At 40.4% G+C, this 27,460-nt stretch overlaps 2 protein-coding genes and 1 long non-coding RNA gene across 3 annotated transcripts; 1 reads left to right on the top strand and 2 right to left on the bottom strand.

The window, feature by feature from the left end:
• Positions 1 to 290: 290 nt before the first annotated feature.
• On the bottom strand, positions 291 to 14,549 carry LOC119504351. The gene is made up of 3 exons (XR_005210547.1): positions 14,538 to 14,549; positions 9,882 to 9,883; positions 291 to 764 (listed from the first exon to the last, which is right to left on the bottom strand). It is a non-coding gene; the product is annotated as an uncharacterized LOC119504351 (long non-coding RNA).
• On the bottom strand, positions 2,413 to 6,940 carry tmem151bb (transmembrane protein 151Bb). The gene is made up of 2 exons (XM_037796422.1): positions 6,392 to 6,940; positions 2,413 to 5,133 (listed from the first exon to the last, which is right to left on the bottom strand). The coding sequence occupies exons 1-2, from the start codon at positions 6,467 to 6,469 to the stop codon at positions 3,724 to 3,726; spliced, it is 1,488 nt and encodes a 495-aa protein (XP_037652350.1). The 5' UTR covers positions 6,470 to 6,940; the 3' UTR covers positions 2,413 to 3,723.
• utp25 (UTP25 small subunit processor component) lies at positions 13,997 to 26,264 on the top strand. Its single transcript, XM_037796427.1, is given in 31 exon segments — positions 13,997 to 14,125; positions 15,901 to 15,940; positions 16,184 to 16,303; positions 16,306 to 16,376; positions 16,452 to 16,563; positions 16,565 to 16,630; positions 16,632 to 16,670; positions 16,672 to 16,699; positions 16,891 to 16,949; positions 16,952 to 16,981; positions 17,076 to 17,093; positions 17,095 to 17,229; positions 17,231 to 17,459; positions 17,462 to 17,487; positions 19,020 to 19,130; positions 19,133 to 19,177; positions 19,180 to 19,221; positions 19,223 to 19,247; positions 19,345 to 19,508; positions 19,510 to 19,542; positions 21,457 to 21,465; positions 21,467 to 21,550; positions 21,552 to 21,641; positions 22,129 to 22,146; positions 22,148 to 22,248; positions 23,844 to 24,037; positions 24,040 to 24,088; positions 25,857 to 25,896; positions 25,898 to 25,957; positions 25,960 to 26,020; positions 26,023 to 26,264. Coding segments are annotated over 31 exon segments (2,301 nt in total). The 5' UTR covers positions 13,997 to 14,024; the 3' UTR covers positions 26,124 to 26,264.
• Positions 26,265 to 27,460: the final 1,196 nt, after the last annotated feature.

The raw sequence follows: 27,460 nt of genomic DNA on the forward strand, positions 1-27,460 counted from the left end.
CTGAAAACAGAGCCATGAGGAGGTGCAGAAGTCTATTTATCTCTCAGAACACTTGAATTACAATATGCTGAAAGGTTATTATGGGATTTTTGCCCAATGATGCCAAAAACATCAAGTATGTGCCACTGTTATTTTCAAATATATTTCAACCAATATTTTTAATATTTATTTGCCATGTTTTTTTTTTCAAAATCAACATGAACATAAAGTGTAATGTATATACGCTGTATATATAAGCTCTAAACAAGAAGTAAAAATGTGCTGCCTTGCACTTACATTATTTAAACACATTCAGTTTGTATAGGCCTTTTCCACAGCAGACATTTTGACTTGTCATATTAGGAAAAGCACGGGTGTGCACTACCAGAACCCTGAAACCGTAGAATCATTCATTTTATTATTTACACCTGTGGTTTTCCTCCTGTGACATATCAAAATTTCTTCTGTGAAAAATATTTGAGGATCCAAGCCAGCAACATTTTTTAAATATACAACGGTTTACCCCAAACATTTATTGCAACTTTTATTTTTCCAGCATAAGATAAATGTGAATACATATATTAAAAGGTAATAAAGTTATTTAATACAGCCCATTTGAGTATAATGACAACAAGAACATCATTTTTTAACATTTTACAAGAAGCTTTAAGTGGCTGTGTATTATTTTGTGTCGGAGCAGTTATGCATTTGTCAATACACCAGCTTGGATACGTTATTATTTTAATTATTATTTTGACATTCAGATTCACTACAATTCATAATGTCTAGTGTCACTTCAAGTGCATAATACTGGTGTCACCACATTATTGAAAATAATGTAAGAACAAGATGTCATTTGCTAGGATGCATACAATATGTTCCCGTTAAAAAAAAGTCAGTATTATAAAGTTTGTACGATGTCCATGTGTAAACATAAGTGCATTTACATCCTTGCATATCTGCCTGTAAACTCTATTCAAAACAGTCAGGGATGCCCCAGATAAATCTTGTGTCAACATTCAAAATCTCTTCAGGAAACATGGTGACATGTTGGTGTGTGCTGTGCTCTTTCATTATCTGCAGCTCATTCAATATACACTTGACAGTGAAATCACCATTTTACAGATACAAAAATGGAGGATTATTCCTTTACTATAGACACATAATGGACATATACTACAGTATATCATATATGCTGGTGGTTTACATTCAGTTATGTTTTATGGTTATTAACAAATTGTCTTAGCAGAAGGAAATCATGCAAATTTGAGCATGGATTTAATGATCTTTTTGCAGTTAAATCTGCATCGTGGTTTGTTGTTTGACAGATGATAATGGTGGTGACTGATGTGGCGTCCACCTGTTCAAATAGATTAAATGTAAACCTGTCCTTGTCCACTCTGACAAGAGGATTAATGTAATGACATATACTGTATATGTGTTTATACCACAGTTGCCGGCGGTTCTGTCGTGGCAGTAGGTCTAAAAAAACATCTAAAATAAGACAAAATATACTTGATTAATTTATCACTGATGATGTTTCAGTTTGTTAAGGTCAAGGCTCATGTGACTAGACAGAGTTGGTGCTCCAACAATTTTCCAGTTTCTGAGCCAGTCCAGACAAATCCGGTGTCAAATATTAAAGGGATAGTTTGGGTGTTTTGAAGTGGGTTTGTATGAGGAACTTATTCATAGTTAGTGTATTACCTAAAGTACATGGCGGTCGGCACGCCCCCAGCATGGAGAAACAGACAAGAGTTACCGCACAGAAGTAAAGCAATGTACTGCTGTGCACTGGGCAAAACGTATTTTAGCCACTGAAAAAAATCAATATCAGTTTAAGTGTACGCTATATTCAGAAAATTTCCGCCAGGTTACCTTGCCGTCAAACAGCTATATAGTCTATTCGCCGTTATCTATGATCTCACCAAAGCAACCAGACTCCATTGAAAAAAAGCAGTAATTTTACCTCAGAAAACACAGGAGTTGCTGGTCTACCGCTGCCTTAATCGGTTAGTTTAGTTGTGTTATTATTGTGTGACTGTGGTTAGTTCAGATTCACTAAAGTCACACAATAACACAAACAAACTAACCAATTGAGGCAGCAGATCGAGCCACTCGGTAGACTAGCAACCCCTGTGTTCTGCGAGGGAAAATTACTAAAATTAGTTTTTTTCAATGGAGTCTGGTGGCTTTGAAGACAGCATAGATGGATATAACAGCTTACGTTCCCTGTCGGAAAGGGCTGTCTGACGGCAAGGTAAAGTGTTGAAAATATTCTAAATATAGTATACAGTTAAACAGACATTGTTTTTTTTTAGGTGGTCCTTTCTTTTAGGTGGCTAAAATACGTTTTGCTGCTGCCCCCGTCCACAGCAGTACATTACTTTGCTCCTGTGCTGGTACTCTTGTCTGTTTCTCCAAACTTGGGGCGTGCCAACCGTCATCTACTGTAGGCAATACACTGACTATTGATAAGAACCTCATACAACCCCACTTCAAAACACCCATACTATGCCTTTAAAGCAAAAATCCAACCTAAAACACCTTAACAATTTTACTTTTCTGATTCTGTTTTCTTGTTTCCTTGCAGATATCCTAACCGTGTCATCGCATTTTGATAATCCCAACATCTACAGTGGAGGTTTGTAGGGCAAAATGTTTCAAAAACATGAACTGTAAACATCAACATCCAAAAGAAAGGTGAGTTTCTCTCTGGAGCTGCCATGTAGCACCAACAGTCAACAGTCAAATACATTGTAGAAGAAGCATATCAGTTATACCAACTTCTCCATCCCACAGTAGCCTCAATAGACCAGAATAAAAAAATGCAACCACAAGATAGGTTTGCTCTGAGTAACGAGCACAAGTCTTATTATTTTTTCTCAATAAGAACAGCTGTCACTCCGTTTGTACTATCTTTATGTCACTGTCCACCAACACATAAAACCCACAGATGAAAATAAGTTCATAGCTGTTTTCTGCAGTTGTCAAAAGGCATTGTGGGGGATGCAGAAAGTCACTAACTGAAGTAGAAATAGATGTTGATAAAAAAAAGAGTAGGAAAAGTAAAATTACAACACTACACATAAGTAATATAAATTTCCAAACATAATAGATTTGTATAACAGTGAGGGAGAGCATCCAAGAGATCCTTTGTCTCTTTTGGATTGGAGGTTTCCATGTTGACCAGAGTCTCTTTGTCACATTGTGATATTCCTCCTTTTACTTTTCCACTTGATAAGATGGTATTTGTTTTTACAGTTATTGCTGTATTTATCTAACTGGTCAGCTCTGATGTGTTTGTGTTACTGAGATTTCACTGGATGAATGAGATGTTTAAACCTGTCCATCTTGTCCTTGGCCTCTGAAAAGGTCTTATGAGGTAACTGTAGCTTCAGTTTCATATGTACGGCACATATGAGACCTTAAAAGCTATGGCAATGATGTACACTGTAACAGTCTTTTGTCTGGTGGTTTTCATTGGAAGCCAGGCAGATATAATCTTTCCGTGTGTGTGTGTGTGTGTATATCCTTGTAGGTTCACATAACACCATCGCTTTGTTTTCCACCCACTAATCACCGTTATTGCTTTGGTGATTCACACATTCAGGATTCAGGCATTTGTTTCAGATAGTATGACAATGCAGCATGAATCTGTGTATCTCACATTAAGACTTGGCTGTTTCTGATGTCGAAAGTGTTTGTATGCTACAGAAATGCCACTCATTTGTGACTGCATAGTCATAAGGAAGTCTCCACACAGGAGCCATTTCTGTGGAAAGACCTGTGGTTGTGGCAATTCTCGCTACAGTGGACAATGAGCACTGGGTAGCAAAGTGCGTCCTCGTATTCTGGGGGCTCCTCCTCGTCTGTGTTGAGGCGCTCCGATAGGCAGCGGGTGTTTTCGCTGGGACTCTCCTGGTCATCCAAGCTGCCGCTCCTCCAGAAGCAGCTGCGCTGGGAGCCGTAGCGCCGCGCCAAGGAGAAGCGACTGCCGCTGAAGGGGATGCGGGAGCTGGCGCCGGTGCAGATGCTGAGGGCGCTCCTGGAGAACACAGAGGAGCAGCTGATGGCTCTGTGGCAGCGCTCGCAATTCTGACGTATCCCGCTGAAGTTGGACGGGCACTGGGCCAGGTCCATCAGGCCGGCCTCCGAGTAACTGGGCACCAGTTGCTGGTTGGACCGGATGTGCCATTCAAGCTCTGTGCTGTCAATGGTGTTAACGCGAGGGATACGACGCCAATATGGCCGATCATCACATGGGGTCACGGGGAGGTAATCGTGCCCGAAGAGCTTCTCAACGCGATAGTGGACGTATGCAGTATGATACTCTGTGAAGACTCTGAGAGGCCAGGAGAACGTGAGGAATGAGGAGAACCAGAAGACGTAGTGGGACAGATACCAGGGGTGGTGGTCTGGGTCCGACATCACCATGACGTACTCCTTCAGGTCAATGTTTTTCAGGTGCATGCCCTCCCTGGCTTCCATGTAGTCATCAAGGCCCTCATTGTCAGTGAAAAACCTTGCTCGCTGTGTAAGGTAGGAATTCTCCGACTCTACGTTGGCAAAACTAAAGCACTTGGTAAACCGCATCTTGGTGAGAGCGGACTTCTCCAAGCCCAGCAGCTGCTTTGAAACATCTTTGACACCACAGTGACCATAATCAAATTCAGCTTCAGCAACATGGGTGTTGACACGCTCATGGTAAACCTGGGTACTAGTGTAAGCGTCCCCGTTGCGGTAGCGCGTGACTTGTCGCGTTCGGCGAACATAGTGGTAGCTGATGGCCTTCCACCAGATGCAGGGTTTGGCTTGCTGCATCCTCTGGATGCGCTCGTAGATGCCCTCCACATCCACTCTGTGTTGCAGCTCGTTCTTCACATGACAGTGCCAGCACTCCACGAGATAGACCAAATAGAGCATTCCCAGTAGGGCCAGAGGGATGTAGATGTAGCCGTCGGAGCAGGGGCTGTCGTGGTACATCATGGATTTCCCTTTGAAGGCACTGTCGAAGGTGAGGCGGGTCACCTTGGTGACATGACACCAAACCATTGCTCCCATGCAGCCATACATGAGGATGGACAGGAGCAGGCATTTCCAAAAACTCTCCCGGCATAATGACTTGCTCAGGGATTGCTTAAGGGGTCTTTGCTGTTGAGTCAAAACACAAACAAAACAAAAGAGGAAGTGATTAAAAACTGGTATCATATAATTGTGGGAATGCTGATTCAGCATTGCAGGCTAAAGGGCCTTTTTCTATCATACCTCATCATACCTCCCTATGGACATCAGTCCGATTCTGCCACCCCACCTTCAAAATAAAAGCCCCATAGAGTAACTGTTTCTTAACAAGAAGCTTCAGCTTGTTTTGCAAAATAAAAGCACCCAACTCTCACTGTACGTCAACAGGAAACTAGGGATGGACCTAATGTTTCAAAATAAAAGTTCATTCCAGCCAAATACTACTTTCTGTCTAACAACTTACAATTTTAAAGGTTCATCCACCCAAATACTTTCTTTCTTATAGTTTTAAAGGTTTATTCCACCAAAATACTACTTTGTCTAACCAATTACAGTTTTAACGGTTCATTCCAACAAAATACTTTCTGTCCAACGACTTACAATTTTAAAGGTTTATTCCGCCCAAATACAATTTTGTCTAACGACTTAGTTTTAAAAGTTCGTTCAACCAAATACTTTCTTTCCAACGACTTATAGTTTTAAAAGTTCATTCCACCCAAATACTTTCTGTCAAATGACTTATAATTTTAAAGGTTTATTCCACCCAAATACTACTCTCTAGAAGTAGATTCCGCTTTGCGCTTTTTTTTTTCACTGCTATTTTCAGCAGTGCTTTGCAATTCATTTCAGCTGTCAGCATTCACACGCATTTTCTACAGGAAATGCAATCATCTAGTTTATGGTCTAGGCACATTTTCCTTGTTGCAGTGTACATCACTGCTGATTGATCACTGCACATGTTTAACACAATAAGGTTTTTTTAACAGACTTGGGTTAAAATTTTCACATTAGAAATTTCCTTGTAAAGACAGTGGATAACAAGAAAGCTCTTTCAGCTCTGTGGACATTTCATGTCATTTTCTATATAGCTACAATAAGTACTGGAGAGATACATGCTGGCCCACTATACAGCAGATGATAGATGAAAAGACAGGTGAAGATGCTGGGATTACCAATCACGTGTCCAACCAGTAATAATGCAGGCTATACAAGATCAATAAGAGATGTCAAACTGTAACCAATGATGATGATTTGTAAGACCCTGCTAAATAATTCAACCTGCAGTGTTACATCCTGCACACACATGGATCCATTAAAGCCCTGCGTCGACATCTAACAAAACAGAGCAACAACAACACAATGCATTGAAGGAAAACAGCAGCCTTACCTCCTCTCTGGTGTCCTCTTCGAAGACGGTGGTGGTGCTGCTTTCACTCACTGTCGCAGCCGATGCTGGAGGGGACATGATGCTGGGAGGCTATTGATAAGGATGATGATGATGATGATGATAGGGCGTGGAGTAGGAAGAGGAAGAGATTTCACCACCTTGCTCTGCAGAGACCCTCAACCAAGACGAGCCATTTGTCAGACATGCGCTACATCTGTTACCGTTTAGAGCCACTCACACACCCTGAGAAAGACAAGCCTGAGACGAGTCGACATAGGAGGAGGAGGCATGTTCAGCCCAGAATAAAGGGATCTCTCCGGTGGCTGAGAAACTAAAAAAGCAGAGGATGTGTCTGTAGGAAAGCCCGCATCCTGCCCTCTGCTGTTCAGCTGTCAGTGCCGCAGTAACATGATCGTAGATGATGCTGTATTAGAGCTGGTAGTCAGTCAGTCACTACAGGAGGAGCATGCCCTGCTCCTCAGAGCCAGCTGTGTGGATATAATGATACCTATATATACAGGATCAGGAGGTCGCTGTCCGTGGTGCTGACTGCTGAGGCAGGTGTATACGGTGAGATGTTGTTGCATTAATCTGTCATTTAAAGGGGAAGTCCACTTTCAAATGTAAAGGTTTGAAATGTGCAGCTCCAGTTATGATGAGTTTGAGAATATCTTTTACAAATAGATGATGTTTTTGCTAAACTGGAAATCAGAGTGTCAAGACTTGGATTTTTGATCAGGTGACACTTTTGTTGGCGGTCCAATTAATTAACAGTGATTTATGATGACTTAATCTGTCTGCTCGTTGACTTTTTATATGCGATATTAAAATGAAAATTCCAGTATAGCCTAGAGTTTATGGATTGTTAATCAGAAAATGTCTCCATATATATGTATCGCAATGAATTCTGCAGGGTCCAAGTTTTTCTTCAGTATTACAGAATATAATGTTGTTTCCGTTGTGAGGTGGATTTCCCCCTTTAAACCGTACAAAATAAAATAACCACAAGTAATGCTATTAAAAAATAAAAGAGGATTATACTTATAATTAGTTTTTTTAATTAATTTATTAATTATTATTTTTAATTTACTTATCTTTTTGTTTTTTTGGTCCTTTCCTTTTTCTTTTTTTCTTTTTTTTTGTATGTGTTTCATTTATGTTGCTATCGGATTTAATTCATTTATATGTATAAATGTAATTGTTTATGAAATGAACTGCTTATATAATGGTATATTGCCATATTGTTATAGGGATGGGGGGGATATCATTTGTTTATACAATTATTTCTGGGATTTATTGGATTTTGTACAGAATACCAATAAAAAGACTTTGAGCAAAAAATAAAAAATAAAAGAGGATGTAGGCTAATACAAAAAATACAACATCTATACAATCATGTAGGAACATTATAGTAATACTTTGATGTGGTGGAAACTTAAATACATCAAATGAATCATTGCTCCAATATGTTGAAATGATATTAGATGCAAAGACATTGACATATCTTACACTTTAGTGAAGTGCAGTTGGAGGAATAAGTACTCAGATTTACTACCTGAATACCATAGTACTAATACCACAATGTAAAAATATCAAACTACAAGTAAAAATCCTGCATTCAAAGTGTCACTTAAGTAGAAAGTACTCAGAAAAAGTATGTAAAGTAGAGCTGAAACTCAGAGTTGATCAACAGAAAATTAATCAGCAACTATTTGATAATCTATAATGTATTTTTTTAAGAGAAAATTACCATACATGACCTATAGTTCCAGCTTCTAAATTGTGAGGATTTGCTGCTTTCCTTTGTCTTATATGATAGTAAATGGAATATCTTTGGGAATATCTTTGGACTGTTGGTTGGACAAAACAAGACATTTAAAGACATTACCTTGGCCTTTAAGGAATCATGATCAACATTTTTCACTATTTTCTGACATTTTATACACCAAACAATGAATTGATTAATCGAATAATAATATAATAATATAATATACAATAATGAGAATAATATCAACCAAGAGAAAAAGTAGTCATTATTGTAACTGATGCATTAATGTTAAATATTAAAGTCAGCATCTAAATATTGTAGTTGGTGAAGGTAGAGATAATTCTAACTGATTTATTTTCGGTTGGCTAGTTTAATATACTATAAAGCATCATGTTTTATACACTGAACATATGTGGGTTTTGTTTTTGTAAAGTCTGTGTCTACAAAATAACTACTAAATAGTTAAATGTAGTGAGTAGAAAGTACAATATTTGCCTCTTAAATGTGGTGGAGTAGAAGTATAAAGTAGCATAAATTGCAAATACTTAATCAGAAAATTAGAAGTACCTGAAAAAAGGTTCTCTACTTGAGTAAAGGTATTGAATTACTTCCCACCGTGGCTAATTGACTGTGATCATATAATATTATAGCCAGCTGGGAGCTGCTTCATTGTCGGCACCCCAGATTCTAACTTTGCGAGTTCCAATAGTTCTCATCTCAGTTTTATAGTTAGTTGAACCTTCTTAATCATCCTGGTTACCATCATACTTTTCAGTCTTTAGGGTTTTTTTCAATAGAAAAGTAAATTGTTTGGGCCTGAATGAAGCCTTGTGAAACACACAACATGTTATTATTATACATTAGTGCTAGAAAGGCCAAACCCCCCTTTTATCTCTATGGTGCCATTTTAAGTCAAACGTATCACTTTTGTGTTAAAAAAAAGTGTAGTAAACTACATTACAGCAGTGATCTACATTACTTTGTACATATATGTGTTATAAGCAGAGAATCCACACTTTCAGTCTTACATTTTCACATGGATATTCTTGGAGGTCATGTGATTTAGTGCTGCTGTGGGCTGCAATATTTTATGGAGCCAACAGAGAGAAGCTAAACTACAACATTTCCATTACTGACTTACAATTATTGAAATTAAATATGATTACCAACAGTTAGGCTGCTTTAGTAATGTACCACTGTGTTACACAGTATGTAAAATGTTTAAAGCTAGGGTTGGTAATCTTCTTCAAAGACATTTTCTGTTATATTTGTTGAAATTGTCATTACATCCCATTCGAATTCCCGAATTCCCGAATGAAATGACTGGACGGGCTACCTGCCTGTCTACCTGTGTGCACTCTTGACAGCTGTGAGTTCTAGCCATGTTCGTTGTTTACGTTCATAATGCTAGATTTGGGGGAGTGGCTTTGGAGGGAGGCCTGATGGGACGGACTGTCAGTGTTGCCGACTTTGCGATTTTGTTGCTAGATTTAAGGACTTTTGTTGCTAATGCTGCTAGCTACTTTCATTGGAAAAGAGTTGGCAGTAGTGATGTTACATGCTGTGCCGAGGCTTCGGAGCGTGTGTCGAGTAATCCAGGAAGTTTTCCGCGATGCGCGTATCGAGGCTTGTATCGTTTTAGACCAATTACGTCATTGATGACGTCCGAAGCCTCGCTGCCCGGCCATACCGCGTGACTGGTTCAGAAGTGACACAGAACACTACTATTACCCATCCTGCCATTATTATATTATATTACACTACACTACAATACAATTATTGACCAAAGGATTGGTTTACACACATAAGATGCATTACTCATAAAACAATTACAGTTAATTATACATGTATGTTATATACTCATAATATACTTACTAGAAAATAGACATTATATTATATATTATATAGATATAAATGGATTACATGGTAATATATATTTTTTTCATTGTTTATAGTCACTCCCAACAGCCTTTACTGGTGCAAAATACAGTATATCACAGATCACATGGTTAAGATCATATCTGCCTGTTTTACACTCTTTGGCCACCAGGTGGTTTTGTGTGCACATGAAACCTCGAGAAATGAACCCTTTTCCGAACCAATATGCTGGAAAGCTTCAATGCTTCATGAAGCTTCAGCTCGCCATCACTAGTTGGCAACACTGGGCTGAGTTTTTCGGTTTGATAGTTTTTTTTTTTTAATCTAGCATATTCTTGCTAGTTTCTCAACATTAGGCTACCGACCCTAGCTTTAATAAATGTGAATAAGCAAGGCAGCAACTGTTTCCAGAAACCAGTGTACCAAACATAAAATCAGCTGCAATAGAGCAATGAGAAAGACATATAAAACGGCTTCTTAAAACAAAGGAAGGTTTATATTGTTACAGTTTATATGTGGAATTATGGATTACAAATAATATAAAGCACACCCAATCTAGTAGGCCTATGAACATCATTAAAAAATACTTACAAAAACAAGCATGTTCCCATAATTCATCTATATGCCATGAAAGAGACTCCATCATATATCAAAATCATATGAAATTCTGGGTCACAATTATACGCACATCATAAAAAAATACAAAAGTCTTTTCAGAAACCCATTCAAAGTGTCAGAGGGTCAAATGAACTTACTTGTTTAGCTATGTAGTTGTTTAACTGACAGGTTAGTTGCCTTAATACACTGTAGGCTGCATGCATGGATACAGTTTAGCAGTATAAAAAACTGTTACACATATTTAACTGTTTTGTTGATGTTTTATACATTCAGAAATGGTTCATGTGAGAGGTTTCAAATGATCATAAATGTATGAACTTAAAAGAAAAGTATTTGTACTTCAAATTATAGTGAGTTATTTACTACATTGTAAAGAACTTGAACAGATTGGACCATAAAGCTGAAGTGCTATAGTAGTGCTTCAGTCATAAAAGAATACACTGAAGAGTTTGTTTGAACTAGATACTTGTAAATCAAGTGAGGAGTCCTGGTGTAGACCAAACTGCAAGACAATCTTCAGCCACATGGGCTATTTCTGCCTGTTGACCACATTGTGTTAAGCTGCTACTTCCAATCGGTTTACTCCTTTTCCCAGGGTCTCCTTTTCTGATGACGACGGGAGCCCTTAAGGGGAAAGAGAATAAAGGTTATGACTGAACAAGCACCTCACCAAGGTTAATAGAGTGCTCCATGGATGACATATTTTTGTAGGCAAACCAGGAAGTCAGCATCACCCTGCATGGGTTCCCTCGACAAAACGCTAATGGGATTTTTCTATCGGCTTTTGGATTATTGCAGAAAATAAACTCTGTGGCAAACAAACGTTTATGATACTCACACGTTTTATTCAGCGAGATAATCTCCACAGAGGAACACCACTTTTGTGATTTCTGAAGTGTGAATGCAATCGCCAGAAGTAAGAAGCTAACGTTAAAAAAAAACGAACCACACAAAGGTCGCATGATCGCGAGTATTACACAACAAGGCTGTAAAGGCGGACGAGTCGGCGTGATGACGTTTAGTAGCCTAATTTAGCTTGTTAGCAACCGCCTTTTTGAAGACATGTAAAGGCTTCAAAATTCACGAGTGGTGTATACATTGATGCATTTTATGTCGTAGAACAAAACGTTAAAATCTCTAAAGCTTGTGCCAACCACAGACCTTATTTCAGGCATCTAACTAAAAATCCATTCTAAAAACCCATTGACTTCCAGACGAGGGAACCGGATGTGCTAAAATACTAACTCATTTCTGGGTTTTAGGACTCATTCCTGTAGCACTCTATGGATTCATAGTTTTAATCGTCTTCAATTCTGAGATGGCCACATGAAGAAACAGCCTTCAATTGCTTTATACAATCTGATCACAGCAGAATCAACCTGCAAAACCATCTGTTCCACCTGTGCCCCAGAGCTACTTACAGAGTACACGTTGGAGAGGTTGTTGAAAAGCTCTTGGCCTGCGCTCACTTTGTTCCTCACTCCTCGTATGGTCCCGTTCTTGCTGCAGATATTGATCCGTTTGTTGCTGAAGAGCATCTCTCTCTTGGCACTGGCGTACAAAAGCAGGTCATCGGGTTCACAGCCATTCTCGTCCGCAGTCGTTCCCACCACCAGACCATTCAGGTGGCTGTTGGCCTCGCTGTCGTTGGTGGGAGGCGAGCTCCTCTGCTCTGCCTCCGGGCTGCTGGTGCAGTCAGAGTCCACTGAATCCACCACTGAGCCGCACCAGGCCGTTTCATCCTTGAACACCTCCGCCAAGACCCGGCCGCTGTTGGCTGATGCCACTCTAAACCTAACTGTTTTCCCAGCCTTTTCTTTCTCCTGTTTCACTTTTGGCCTCTCCATTGAAATACAAGACTGTCTCACATGTTTCACATCCCATTCAGAAAAGCCAGACGTGCTCTTTCAGCCTGAGCCATGGTGATGTGCAATTATCAAACAATAATATCCCCATTGACGTGTCAAAATGGGCTGAAAATACCCCGAGTACAAAAACTAGACACCCAAATGGTTAATAATATATGAGCTTCTGCCATGGTAACAGCTAAGACAGTCAAACAGTAAATTGATATTACCATGCTCAATAATTGATCAAGGTTAGCTTTCAAACAGCAGCTAGACTACAGACCTGTGACTAGTCCCCTTAAAGCACTATAGATAACCTTCTATGCACTTTGCTGCCACAGCCATTACTCCTGTCTGTCCCTGACGGGAGAATAATTTATCAAATATCTACCAACTTGCTGTACAGATTACATTATAGGATTATGGCTAAACTCTTTTTTGTTGCTGTTAGCGTTATAAATGGTATTGATGTTGTTTTTTAATGAGGACCTATTATGCTTTTGTGCTTTTTCTCTTTCCTTTAGTGTGTGATATAGTATTTCTGTGCACGTAAAAGGTCTGCAAAGTTACAAAGCCCAAAGTCCACGCTAAAGGGAGTCACTCTCCCCCACAGAAACACTGCTCCTGAACTGCCTGAAACGACTTGCTTGAAGTCCCGCCTTTTCTTCCGTAACTTGGTGATGTCACAGAGTAACGCATTTGCATAATACCTGCCTAGCGGCTAGTTTGGCACACCCTTAAACAAAGATAGTTAGAGCTGGAGCGGAGTCCGAAGAGTTTGGTTCAGCTGACCAATCACAACAGTGGGCCAGCTGACCAATCAGAGCAGACTGGACTTTTCAGGATGGGGGGGGGGGGGGGGGGGGGGGGGGGGGGGGGGGGGGGGGGGTGGGGGGGGGGCAGGAGCTCAAACAGAGCGTTTCAGACATAGGGTGAAAAGAGGTGCTGCAGCACAGCCGGTATGAGAAAATGAAAGCGTTTTTTTAATATTAAAGCATGTAAACATGTTCTATTAGATACCCAAAATACAAGTATACACCTGAAAATAACCTGCATAATAGGTCCTCTTTAAGAAATGTATTTCAGCACAAGGGCATCATCAGTGTTCAGGGGTTTATAAATATCTCTGGTTTTCATCACCCTGTTAGTAATACTATATATTAATTATTTTAATTTAATTTAATTTAATTTAATTTAATTTAATTTAATTTAAGTTAAGTTAAGTTAAGTTAAGTTGAGTTAAGTTAAGTTAATTTAATTTAATTTAATTTAAGTTAAATTAATTTAATTTAATTTAATTTAATTTAATTTAATTTAATTTAATTTATTTTAATTTAATTTGAAGACTAAGTTGCAAAATATGACCATATATTCCTTCCTGTCGCCGACCAGGATCAAACTGCAACTCTGTAATTCCCCTCCAGACCTGCAGGTGCTCTGCTAGACTGATCTACTGATCTACTGAATCACCACCACCGAAGAAGAAGCCTGGAGGAGAGCACACGTGTGTCACAGTGTCAACATGGGGAAGAGACGGCAGAATAATCAGCTTTTCACAAGTTTAACCAAAAAACAGAAGAAACACTTGAAAGAATTTGGAGAGGAGCATCCGTTTCATGATGTGTAAGAAACTAATACAGCAAACTCCTGCCTGTCTTTAAGGAATAATGAAGCTACTTGTCTGTTAGCCAACTAGCTCAGTTCCATTCAGACTGCTGTGGTCAAAGTTAGACATGTTAGCTAGCTTTATGTTAGATATATGTGTTATTACATATTGTTCAAACGAGCCTGTTCACTAAAAGGACACGTTATAGACATGTCTGATATGTTCTTCACTAAATTGCAGTAGTTTGAATGCAGTTTGTGGTTCTTCCAAAGATAGCTCAGTTCTAATGTCTGCTCAATGTGCTCCTTTACTGTAGATAACAGCATATTCATTACAGAAAGACTTCATATCAGTTGCACAAGGTTAAATCTTACTTTACACATGTGCACTATTCATTGCCTGTCCTTGATATTGACTGTAAGTTGAGACAAATAATAATTATCATATCTTTTTTATATAGCAATTTTCCAAAACAAAGTTACAAAGTGCTTTACTAGATAAAAAAACTGCAGACAAACAATGAGAAACAATTTGTTTAAAAGTTATACAACATTAAGAAAAAGAGCTACATATGACAAAAAGTACAACAAGTAATATAAAACAATATAAACTCGTTACATTAATCAATAAAATAAAAGTTAAGAGAAAGCCTTTGTATATAAATGGGGTTTTCAGAAGTGACTAAAAAGAATTGAACTGTTTTGTTGATGTTTTATACATTCAGAAATGGTTCATGTGAGAAGTTTTAAATGATTATAAATGTATGAACTTCAAAGAAAAGTATTCGTACTTACAATTATAGTGAGTTATTTTACTACATTGTTTTTTAATCCTTATAAGGGAGATGAGTCTGAATCAAAGAACTTGACTGGATCATAAAGCTGTTGTGCTATAGTAGTGCTGTTAGTCATAAAAGAATACACTGAAGAGTTTGTTTGAACTAGATACTTGTAAATCAAGTGAGGTGTAGTTATAAGCACACTTATAAAAATATGTTTTTAAGAGGGATTTAAAGGAGGATATGATCTCGCCAGTCTGACCTCCTCAGGGAGGTTGTTCCAGAGAATGGGGGTCCTAACAGAAATGGCCCTGTCACCCTTGGTCCTCAGCCTGGATTATGGGTTGGCTATAGGAGAGCCTTGGCGAGGACCTCAGGTTGCAACCGGGCACGTACTGTACAGTGTCAGAAGATCTGAGATGTACTTAGGTGCGAGTCCGAGAGCAGGTCTTAAAAGTTATCAATAATATCTTAATATATTATAATACATGTAGGCTTACTTGATTCAAATCCTGCACCCCACTGAATGAACCTCTCTACACACATTGGATAATGGGAATAAATTCTCTTGGGTTTAACAACTGCATGTTCAATGGTTTATGCAGAGATACTTATTTTTACTTTAATGTCTGTGATGGTTGAGGCATCTGAATTCCCTGATCTGCATGTTCTGGTAAACTTCCACAAAAAAACAGACATATTTGTGAACAAACAACATGAATCTAAGACACATGGTAATAAACATGATGCTTATTTTGAGGAAATACTTACGACTGATGAGGTATTTTGTGTGTATTTTCTTCAACAGTTTCATTGGCATGCTTTCCTCTCTTAACTTATTCTCTAAAATGCTCCCTAATAACTCATTGCCTAGTTCTCAGAGTTATGCGTCTAGTGAAACTTAACTTTTTCTCTGTGTACTCTAATATCAACATGTCAACAAGTCAAATCTGTGGTCTTACAGAAAATGTTCGTTGTCTAAGTGACTACGTTTCCCCTTTGTGTTTTTCACAGAGTCGGCGCAAAACCTGAAAGAACTGAGATATTGGAACTGGTGAGTATCCTGATGATAAAAGTCAGTATGAGATTGATGATTGTAGTAACTGTTACTGCACAAAGATGTGTTTTCAGTGACAGTAAAAAGGACCATGACTATGACTTGCCCCCAAATTGCATGTTATTACGTTATTGTTAACACGTTATTATCGCGTTAACTTTGACAGCCCTAATTGTAATATTTGACCTAATCCAATATTACAATTGAAAGGTGTTCTTTCCTCACCTCTGTTACAGACAGCAAGCCCCAGAACATTCTGACGTTGAGCCTGATGAGCTGGAAGATGAGGAGGAGGAACCAGAGCAGAAAACAGCCTATCAGAAGCTTCTCTCAACTCTCACACAACCCACCAGTGACAACCTCTGAGTGAAGAGGAGAGCACCGATGATGAAGATGAGGAGGAAGAGGAGGAGGAGCTTCTTGGTGAAGGTGAGTTGCTTATTTTCCAGCACACTGAGGACAGTATAGGCCAACATATTGCGGTCGACTGAATATTTTTGTGTTTTAGGGGACAGGACGGAGTTGGTGATGACAGTGAGCATGGTGACGAAGATGACGGGGGAGAAGAAGAACCCAAGGATGCAGATGAGGCTCTGACTGAAGCAGTAGAAGGGGAGGAGAACGGTGGAGAAGGAGGCAGGGGATCAGTTTGTAGACAAGGACCACGAGTCCCAGTTCTGTCTGGAGGACCAACTTCACGGACGAAGGAGGACAAGAGGACACTGAAAAGCACTGCAGAGCAGGAGAACAGCAAAGGTAAGAATATTCAGGATCAAATGATAATTTTATCGTCAAATACATCACTCTACGTTCCCTGTCTAATAAATTTTTAAGAGATGTGTTTTTATCTAATTTTATTTTTCAAACTAAGTGCTTGCTCAATTAGAGAAGTAGAGGAATGTGATTTGACTGAGGTGTATTTTACAGTTTTATTTCTGTATATGCAGATATGTTTCTACAGCACCTGGACTCAGAGCTTAGTGAAGAGGATGTGCAGAAGAATAACATCCCGCAGCAACAGCCAAGGCTCAGATCACGGTATTAAAGACACAGTTCTGTGAAATCGACCAGCTTTTTTTATTATAATAAATTCTAACTACAGGTGACGTGCTTATGTTTCCCTACAATTTAGTGGCCAAAATTGGGGCACTTTACTCTGCACCTTTCCCCTGGAGAAGTTTGGATCCATCGGCCCACAGAAAGACACAAACCTGCCTGTTTTCCACAAAGTTTTGGAGACCCGCTGGAAGGATCTGAATCAGACCTCCAACCTTAAGGGGGCGGCTTGAGGAGATCAGCCCACTGCAGCTAGAGCTGCTAGCTCTTATGGGCTCCTACAAGGACCTCTACTACCCAGAGATGTGTCCTCTGAAGCAGGGCCCACAGGTCTGCAGTGCATACTGCCTCCACGTGCTCAACCACGTACTGAAGGCCAACTCCCGGGTCCTGGCTCACAACGCGCTGCTAAGGGAGCGGAAAACTCAGGTTAAACCTGGAGCTGATCCGCAGGACGAACCAGAGACCAGGGACTGACTCGGCCCAAGGTAAAGTACTGGATACATAATGTCTGGCTTCTTAACACAGCTCAGATTTTAAACTCCACTAAAGTGCACATTTTTGAGTTCTCCTCTTAATACGTGTAATTTTGCTGTAGTCATGCACATTTCTGTGCAAGGGTCCAGTGCCACAGATGCATTGCTGTTTTATGTAGTTACACATTGTACAACTTAAAGGGTGGGTCCATTATACAGTATATCATTTTTTTTTTAAAGTTTTTACATCATTCTGTATCTTCCAGTGGTGTTCCTTATGTATTCAGTTCAAACTTTGGTGAAAGTATGTATGTTTAGTGTCAAAATGCTATTTTCCAAGCTCTTCTGAAAACTTTTTACTACGTGACCTGACGTAGGTTCTGCCTGATGACGCTGCTACATATTCAGTATATACTGTATCTATACTTCCTTATAGTCAGTGTATTAAACATTACATACAGTAACTTAGATGGCGGTTGGCATGCTCCCAGTTTGGAGAAGCAAACAGGAGCTACCGGCACAGAAGCCTAGCAATGTGCTGCTGTGGACGGCACGTTAGTTCGGATCTGAAAGTCCACACTATAACACAAACTAACTAACCGATTCGACCGGCAGAGCGGTAGACCAGCAACAATAGTTTTTGTGAATGGCGTCTGGTCTGGTGGCTATGAAAACAGCAATATAATGGCTTCAGTTCCTCGTCAGAAGGGCTGTCTGTACGGCGAGGTAAAGCGGTGAAAATATTCTAATAAATATAGCATACACTTAAACTGATATTGAAGTTTTTTTTATGTGGTTAAAATGTTTCTGCTGCTCCCGTCCACAGCCGCTTTACCTCACCATCAGACAGCCCTTTCCGACGGTTAACTGAAGCCGTTATAAAGCCACCAAACTCAATTCACAAAACAGTCATTTTACCTCGCAGAACGCCGAAGCTACATACAACCCCACTTCAAAAAATCCCGAACTAACCCTCTCAGTTATTTCCAAACTTTGCCCACAGCTGACTTTGACTCAGTTAGTGCTAGCGTTTACATTATTCATAACCTTACTGATTAGCTTGCTTTGGTAAACCTACGTCACTCGCTTTTTGCTAATGGCCTGAGAGGGTGTTTTCATTGAAAAAAAACGTAACAGAACGCAGATGGGACCCGTCCTTAAAAAATTCCCTGAAACTTTGTTTTTAGTTTTAAAATATATTTGTCAAAAAATAATTCAAAGTAACCTAGCAAACATTGGGGGAAGTTGTTTACTTGCTGCATGCAAGACTCCCGCCTGTGTGTGAGCAGAATAAATCCGAGTTCACTTTGAACAGATTCCAGTCCCAGCGGTTATGTCTTCTACGCATGATCTGAGAGCAACTCCCTAGTTGCATTGTGTTTAAAAATCAGTTGTAATTAGATGATGCTCCACCTGACTCACAAGATTCCCTCAGGGTTAAATAGGTAGTCCAGTAACATCTATGTTTATCTGCCTTCATTCACTTTTTGTGTTCAAAAACACAATATTTATATTTTTCTGCCCTGTTGTCATGAATGCGCCAGGTCCTGATTCTCGTTCCGTTCCGAGGCGCCGCTCTGCGAGTCGTCCAGACGCTCATCAGCCTGCTGGAGACCAAAGGCAGGAAGATAGTGATCAATAACAAGAAGAGGTTTCAAGGGACGAGTTTGGAGAAGAGGCAGAACGACAAGCCGCCACAATCTGCATAGACCAGATGATTACAGCGCCATCTTCTCGGGCAACGTGGGACGATCACTTCAGGATAGGTACAGATCAACAAACCGAAGTCAACACACTTTTGGATAACCTCAAAGTCTCTCTGTCTGATGCCTTGTTGTTCACTGTCCTCTCTCCTCACCAGGCATTCTCCATTGTTGAGGAGCAGCATACGGCTATACTCGCCCTTTTATTCATCCGACATCATCATTGCGTCTCCGCTGGGCCTCCGTACAGTGCTGGGAGCAGAGGGAGAATATAAGAGAGACTTTGACTTCCTCTCCTCCATCGACCTGCTGGTGGTGGACCAGGCAGATTGTCTTACTCATGCAGAACTGGGAGCACGTCTTGGTAAGAATACACACCTCAGGGATGCCAATATCTCGCTTTTTTGGCAAAATGCCACTTTTTTCACGTCAGTTTTTGGTGTGACTTGTGTGAATCGTCCAGATCCGAAGAGGTGCACTTTTGGAAGTTGAGTTGATTTAGTAGATTCACATGATTGTTATTTTAGAGTTATTTTTGGCATAGGTTATTTCATAAATATTAGGGTTGTCAAAGTTAACACGATCAAAATGTGTTGAAGCAAATGCATTTTATTGCCACCAAGTCCTATCATGCATTGACACAATTTGCGATTGTTAGGTTGTAGCGGGGCTCAGTTTTACAGAGAGTGAGATACTGACATCATATGAAACTAGAAACCAAAGGAATCCATTTGGTACCAACCATGTTGCACTAGCTTGTCATGAAGGAGGTTAAATAACGCTCCAAACTTTGTGCTACATTTTGGTGAGGAAAAACTGGCATGGCCATTTTCAAAGGGGTCCGTGACCTCTGACCTCAAGAATATGTGAATGTAAATGGGTTCTATGGGTACACACGAGTCTCCCTTTACAGACATGCCCACTTTATGATAATCACATGCAATTTGGGCAAGTCATAGGTCAAGTCAGCACACTGACACACTGACAGCTGTTGTTGCCTGTTGGGCTGCAGTTTGCCATGTTATGATTTGAGCATATTTTTATGCTAAATGCAGTACCTGTGAGGGTTTCTGGACAATATTTGTCATTGTTTTGTGTTGGTAATTGATTTCCAATAATAAATATATACATACATTTGCATAAAGAAAGCATATTTGCCCACTACCATGTGGTAAGAGTATTAAATACTTGACAAATCTCCCTCTAATGTACATTTTGAACAGATAAAAAAGGCAATTAATTTGCGATTAACTATTTTAATCAATAATAATTTAATACCAATAATGGGCTTGACAAGACATGGAATTAAAAACATGTTCCCCTTAAAATAACCACCATTATTTTCATTGAATAAGAGTGCATTTATGTTTCTAGTAAAACAATACATTAACCATCATTGTGGCATGCCTTAATGAAGCTTACAGTGAAGTGTCAATAAATAAATAAAAATCATTAGACCATAAGTATTGTTTTTTTTAATTACAAAGTTCTGATCAGTCAGAAATAGGCGTGGTTTTGAATATTAATATATAGTTACAGACTGTGTGGCTAAAACGCACTAGCCTAATTCTCCTTTACAAAAATGCACTACTTGTTTACAATCAGGCAGGAAACTCATTAAAATATGCAATAATTCAGATCAGTGTATAAGATGGAATAGAGGCATTAGAATGTGCCAGAGGAACCAAATTTGGGCTTTTACAGCAGTCAGCCTGGACCCCCCTAGCTGGCTATTGTTTCCTACTGCTGGCTACTTCATATCCTTGTGGAATTTCCTATTTATTTAAGCTCACAACACAGGGCTTCGTCAAATGGTTATATGATGTTACAATTTACATTTAAATTTTTTTTTTCAACACCGGGTAGCTCTCTCTTTTTTCACCATACATGTGTTTGCATCCCTGTTCAACATGACACATTACTGCCACATGGCATCTGTTCAGCAGTGTTTGTGTTTTATTGTTGGGAAGGATGTGGCGCCCATCTGCTGTTTGAAACCATTGTAGAATTTGATAAATCTCAACATGTTAGATTTTAGCATTTGGGTAAACACTGCTGGAGCATTGACAGAGCATTTCAGATTAAGTTCGGCGGTTAGGGTGATACTACTTTGGATTTGGATTGGTTAGAAGAGTCACTTTTTAAAACTCATTGTAATAAAATTCTGTAAATAACTTTTCTTTACCAAACTAAATCTGTGCAAAAGCCGGTATGGTTAAGATTTGTCTGTATAAGTTTGATGTCTTGTAAATGATGATGTCTGTCCACCCCTCTACAGCATGTGATGCAAGCTCTTGAACCTTGCAGCGCTGGACTCCCATGGAGTGGACTCTCCAGGGTGAGGATGTGGAAACCTGAACAACTGGGCCAGGACACTACCGGCAGACGCTGGTGTTCAGCTCCATCCAGGACCCACAGATCAACAACATCCTCACCAAGCACTGTGCCAACTACCGTGGACAGGTACTTCATACACTTTACAGTTAAAGGGATAGTTTGGGTGTTTTGAAGTGGGGTTGTATGAGGTACTTATCAATAGTCGGTGTATACCTACAGTAAATGACAGTCGGCATGCCCGTCCACAGCAGTTACATTGCTTTGCTTCCGTGCTGGTGCTCCTGTCAGTCTCTTCAAACTGGGGGCATGCAGCCGGTCAGCTACTGTAGGTAATGCACTGCCTATAGATAAGTACCTCATTACAACCCCCCTTCAAAACACCCAAACTATCCCTAAACATGACACCTGATCCTGGGACTGAACATTCAGTACAGGCTGTAATTTAGTTGAACACATTACTAAGAGGCAGAAATGATCTCATAGATTGAGTTAATCCTCAGTGGGTTGGAGCGGTTGCCACACCCAAAATTATTTACTGTAGTCAGCTGGATATCTGAGGAAAGCCCTGGTTTCTTCATTGCTATTTGATGATGTGTGTTTTTTTTTGTCCCAGATTGCCACTAAGAACCTGACCAAAAATGGGTTCCATCTGCCAGGTGCTGGTTCAGCTGCCTCATGGGTTTCAGATGTTCTCCTCTGACAGCTTTCACATGGACCATGATGCCACGGTAAGGTTTCCCACAGGTCGACTCTATAAGATAGACCAGACGTTTTCAAATGCTTTTGGAAAATATCATGTTGCCATTGATTCAGCGAGCTACACTGTAGACTACAACTTTAAGCCTGTGTTGTTTACACTTGACAAATTGACACCAGTAAAAGTATGGCGATAATCTATTAGCAGTTCCTGTTTGCAGTGTATCTATGGATGTACAGAAAGCTATCAGTGGTTTACTTCGATACTGAAGAAAACTTTAAAAACATTGTTGACTAATTGGTTGTTTTGGTCTTAAGGGCTGTTCACATGCTGCATTTTTTGCGCCTTCAAATCCAATGTTGTCAATGTAGATGCATAGAAAGCACGCTCAAAAGCGAGAGCAGCGCCTGTTTTTCAGAGTGCAACGGCTGCGCCCCAAGATAAAAATAGTTCAGCTTTTGAAACGCTGCAGCGCGCATTGTATGCGTCTGATGAGAAACAAGCAATCTCAGCCAGCAGTTATCTTTTCTTCCTTCCGTAAATATCAGTCTACGGTAAATATATGGAGCAGAAGTTAATCATTTTAGTGCAGGACTACCCAGAGCTTTATGATTTGTCCCACGGACTATTTTACTTGCTTCATCCTTTCAGTCCAACGATGTCACAACATCCTGTTGGAATGTCGGCCAAACTGACGCAGAGAAATCCAGCAGTGAAGCTACTGTGAGGGATTAACGGTGCTGGAATCCATTTGTCTTTGTTGTGACTGTGTTTAGTTTAGTCAGTGAGGCATTTACTGCCTAAATACCGCAACTTCATCATCATCGCCATCGCAGCACGCAGGTTTTGGTTGCTTAGTAAAGGCAGGTGCGACAGGAGCGCGACCCCCACAAGCACATTGGATAAAAGGATGAAAGCAGCACAGCTGGCGGTTTCCATGTCAGCATGTAAAAGATATGTTAGCCCCTTAGTCGACTAAGATTCCTTTAGTTGATTAGTCATTTATTTTATGCTTATTTCATGCTGAATGACTTATTTCCAAGAACCTTACGAGCATAACTCTGGTAAACACAACATTTTAAAGTGGCGCTATTGTGTGATTCTTTGTGGAGAAACACAGTTTTACAGATTCTGTCGATTAAATCGTCGATTTTGTCGACAAAATCGTGTTAGTCAACTAAGAATTTCTTTTGTTCGAGGACCAGGTTTTGGAGTTGCCTCCCCTTCAACCCCGACCCCTGGGTAGTTAACAGTTAAACAGGAATGTCCTGCTCTTTTATCTGAGCACATCTCTCGATCCAAGCAGTTTTGAGATTCTGAGATTACACCCCGTCTTTCTACTTTTTGTCTTTCCATGAAAACACATATACAGTCATCTTGAGCTTTTCTCTCACAACATTTCTTTCCCTTTTCTGTTTATTGGGTTGTATGGTTCCTTTTAGGTGTTATACAAATCAGTTGTTCTTATGTTATTAGCACATTGATTTCCTTTCTTATGTGAGTTCCATTGCTGTCTAAATAAACAGATCATAATATATGCAACAGCTCTTGAGATCTTGACAAATGCTCGGTTGATCCCGACAAAATGTAAAGCTGTCTTATTTCCGCTGTTCACCCCATCCTGCCTGTAGGTTTCAGTTCTTTGTCGATAAAGTGCTGCCTCAGTACAGGGACTCGGTTATGTCCCACACTCTGATCTACATCCCGTCTTACTTCGACTACATCCGGTTGCGCAACTACATGAAGAAAGAGGAGATAAACTTTGCCAGCATCTGCGAGTATTCCAGCAAGTCGGAGGTGTCCCGAGCCAGGCACTTCTTCCAGAAAGGGATAAACAGTTCCTGCTCTTCACTGAACGGTTCCACTTCTACAAGAGGTCAGTTCTGTTTTAATGCTCCATCATGTGGCCCCACATGTGTTGGGTTGTGTGTTTGATTTGAGGGGGACTTTGTCTTTTCACCCAGCGGTTTGAAGTGCTGGCACAGTCAGCTAGTAAAGCTCTCCTTTAGCAGGTAGCGGTAGGGTTTCCTGCTGAAAGACACTGTTCAGTTGATCAAACTGGGCCTCAACAACCACAAGGCCAGCCATGAATAAAAACTCACTGAGTATGATAAGCATTCTGGTGATTTTTATGCCTGTAATCACTCCCAGGCCATCACTAAAGCTCTTAAAGATCGTAATCTTTATAGCTTTTTAAGAGTTAACATGTCACCAGTTGCGATAACGTGAAGAAAACAGATGTCATCCTTTTACAGAGTTCAAAAGCAAGACCTCTTACTTCATTTGTGTGTTTGTGAAGTCAGAGTTCAAGCCCCCGTTCTTCTACATGTCACGTGACGGGGGGGGTCGCACACTGTAGCTTCTTTATTGTAGATGCATTTGCTATTTAGGCTAAAATTGTACATCAAACAAGAATGTAATTCATTCTTTTCTGAAGGTATGCTAATACAATCACGATTACACCAGCTATTGCAAACACCCCTGTTGATTTCTTGTGTATCTGCAGGTCTTTTAAAAGCATGAATGCAGTTTCCTCATCCCCAAAAAAAGCCACAAAACGTATTAAAAAGTCTTACATATTTAGTTAGTTATAAAATGTTTTTGTATCAGATTGTAGGCTGCTGGGAGACATTACAGACGCAATTGTTTCGACTGTGGATTGTGCACTCAGGAGGCTGTTAAATCCCTTTTTTGTGGAGTTATCAAAAACAGTGTAGCAATAATCAGAAATGATTGTCTTTTATACTGCTGGAAAGTGTTATAAAATAATGAATAGTTCTACTTTCTAGGCCATATTATCCCTACTGATTTTCCATCATTCTTTCATACTATGGCTGGTATGTCTGTGAACCGACTTTACGCCTGGCATTAAAATGCGTATCCAGATTGTATCTAGATATGATTTAACCTGATTACAATTACACCCTAGTATTAATATGTGTCTCCAGTGTCCACATTGAGATCCGATTGAGATCCGATCGCTCTGTCTGAAAGCGCTGAGAAGAAGGCAGTATACGCACGGGCTTGCAGCCGGGCATTACCAGAGAGGAGGTGTGCGGACGCATCAGCCTCAACACGCCGCGTTTAGGGGGAGAGGGGTCAGCAAACGTGACTTGAGGTACACTCGGAGGGATGAGCATAGGAGGCGCTGAGCACAGACAGAGCAGCTGGAGGTGATCTCCTCCCTGGTTATGGCGGTACAGTGACCAGAAGAGCGCTAGGAGCGTGTTGCACACCCGCCGCCCGAAAGCTTTGAATATATGCTGTTGATTACTACCGGAGCCCAAAAATGGTACTCAGGACAGCCTTAGCATTCCGTATTTCCACCCACGTAGTTGTTTGTACATGAATTGACAACCCATTTGCATTTTCCACTTGTGTTCAATGTGGTCACAATGTGTCCCACGACACCTCCGGTTTTGTTCCGATGGAATCACAATACGTCCCTCCAATGCGTTTTGGGTGCATTTACACCTCTAATTGTATGTGGTCAAGCACTATCCGATTGCAATCCAATCACCTAAAACGCATCTTAATGCCAGGTGTAAAGGGGGTCTAAATTCTATGTGGTATTCAGAATGGTCCTTAAATGTAACTTGGTGAGCCCTGAATAAACTCTGACCTCATCCACTTCTTTTATTTAGGTACACCATCAAAGGGATCCAGAACCTGATATTTTACGGCATTGCCCTCCTTCCCCCACTTCTACAGCGAGGTGTGTAACATGCTTGCAGCGGGGGGATCTGGGGGGAGGAGGCCAGCTGGACCTGCACCGCCCTGTTCTCGCTACTCCCGCTACGATGCCACAAATAGCTGCCATCAGCGGAGCCCAGCGAGCCAGACAGATGCTGCACCTCCCAACAAGACTGTCACCTCTTTGGTTACCGGGAGGGGAAGATAATGCTTCCTGATGGAGCCTGGGCAAGACTAAAAGAGGGACCAGTCATAAACCGTGGGAGATAATCTACCGTACATTAGTACAGTTAGGGACGACACCTGGATTGAGGTGTAACTAGAAAGAGGATGAATAGAAGTGCTCCAGGGATGACGTATTTTTGTATGGGCCAACCTCAGGTGAAGTCTAGCATTCGTGCCCCGCTTTGGTTTTCCCTCGGACCAAAAAGTGCCAATGGGTATTTTTTCCATGTGGGTGTTGGATTATTGCAGAAAAGATTCAGACTCGGTATGACAAACACACCAGTTTTACGCAGCAGCCTGGGTACGAAAGGGAGCTAAATATGATTTAAAAAATGTATTTTTATGAAAAGCAGGTCACTGTAGTCCTGACAGTAGTGCATGAGACAGGTAATCTGAAAAAAAATCATGTGCCTCTGTGTCCTTTGGTGCTCCTTATGGCATCTGCAAGATTTCACAGACCGGAGGAAAACAACCGTTCAGAGCTGATCTGGAGTCTGACGTCCAGCTGCCGTCGATGAGAACCACGAGTCAATCACTCGCAAACTCCGACCAAACGGTCAAACTAGGCAGCGCTGATCAAATATGAATCAATATTCTGTTACTGTAATGCCTATTTCTGGCTTCAAATGTTTTCAGAAACATCTTGTAGTGTTACTGTTTAACTGTAAAATGACAAAGTTTGTGACCCGGCAGCCATGTTGAGATCAGTTGAGGAAATACCAAGCACCGCCCACCAGCCGGAGCACAGCCAATAGGAACGCTCTCTCTCTCTGAAATGACCTGTGATTGTTCAAAGTCTCCCGTCACAGGCTAAATTTTTTAAAGCCTGAAAACAGAGCCATGAGGAGGTGCAGAAGTCTAGTTATCTCTCAGAAAACTTGAATACAATATGCCGAAAGGTTATTATGGAATTTTTGCCCAATGATGCCGAAAAAGGTGTTGCCTACTGAAGCTTTAGGATACTTTTAGGTTTTGTTCTGTAAGATAATCTTCACAAATGAACACAAACTTTTATAATTTTTGAAACTCTATGCAGACATGCGATGGTGGTTTGCCATGTGACACAACCAGAGTACCTGTTTTGACATCAGTAAAGTTTATCACTTGATAATGCCGATAAGAATGCTCTCCATCATGGTGGGGACAGTATGTACCAGGGAAACCAGTTTATGGGCTTTGCTTGATATGTTGGTGAAAAGCCGCCCAGAAATAACAAGCCACAAAGAAGAGATCATAAAACATTGTTGTATTGTGGCTTATAAGCTTGTAGGTGATCACCTGTGATAAGATGTTGTAATAAACAGCCTCACTGATTGCATGTGTGTTTCCA

Source organism: Sebastes umbrosus, chromosome 16 (genome assembly GCF_015220745.1).
Source record: "Sebastes umbrosus isolate fSebUmb1 chromosome 16, fSebUmb1.pri, whole genome shotgun sequence".
NCBI lineage: Eukaryota > Metazoa > Chordata > Actinopteri > Perciformes > Sebastidae > Sebastes > Sebastes umbrosus.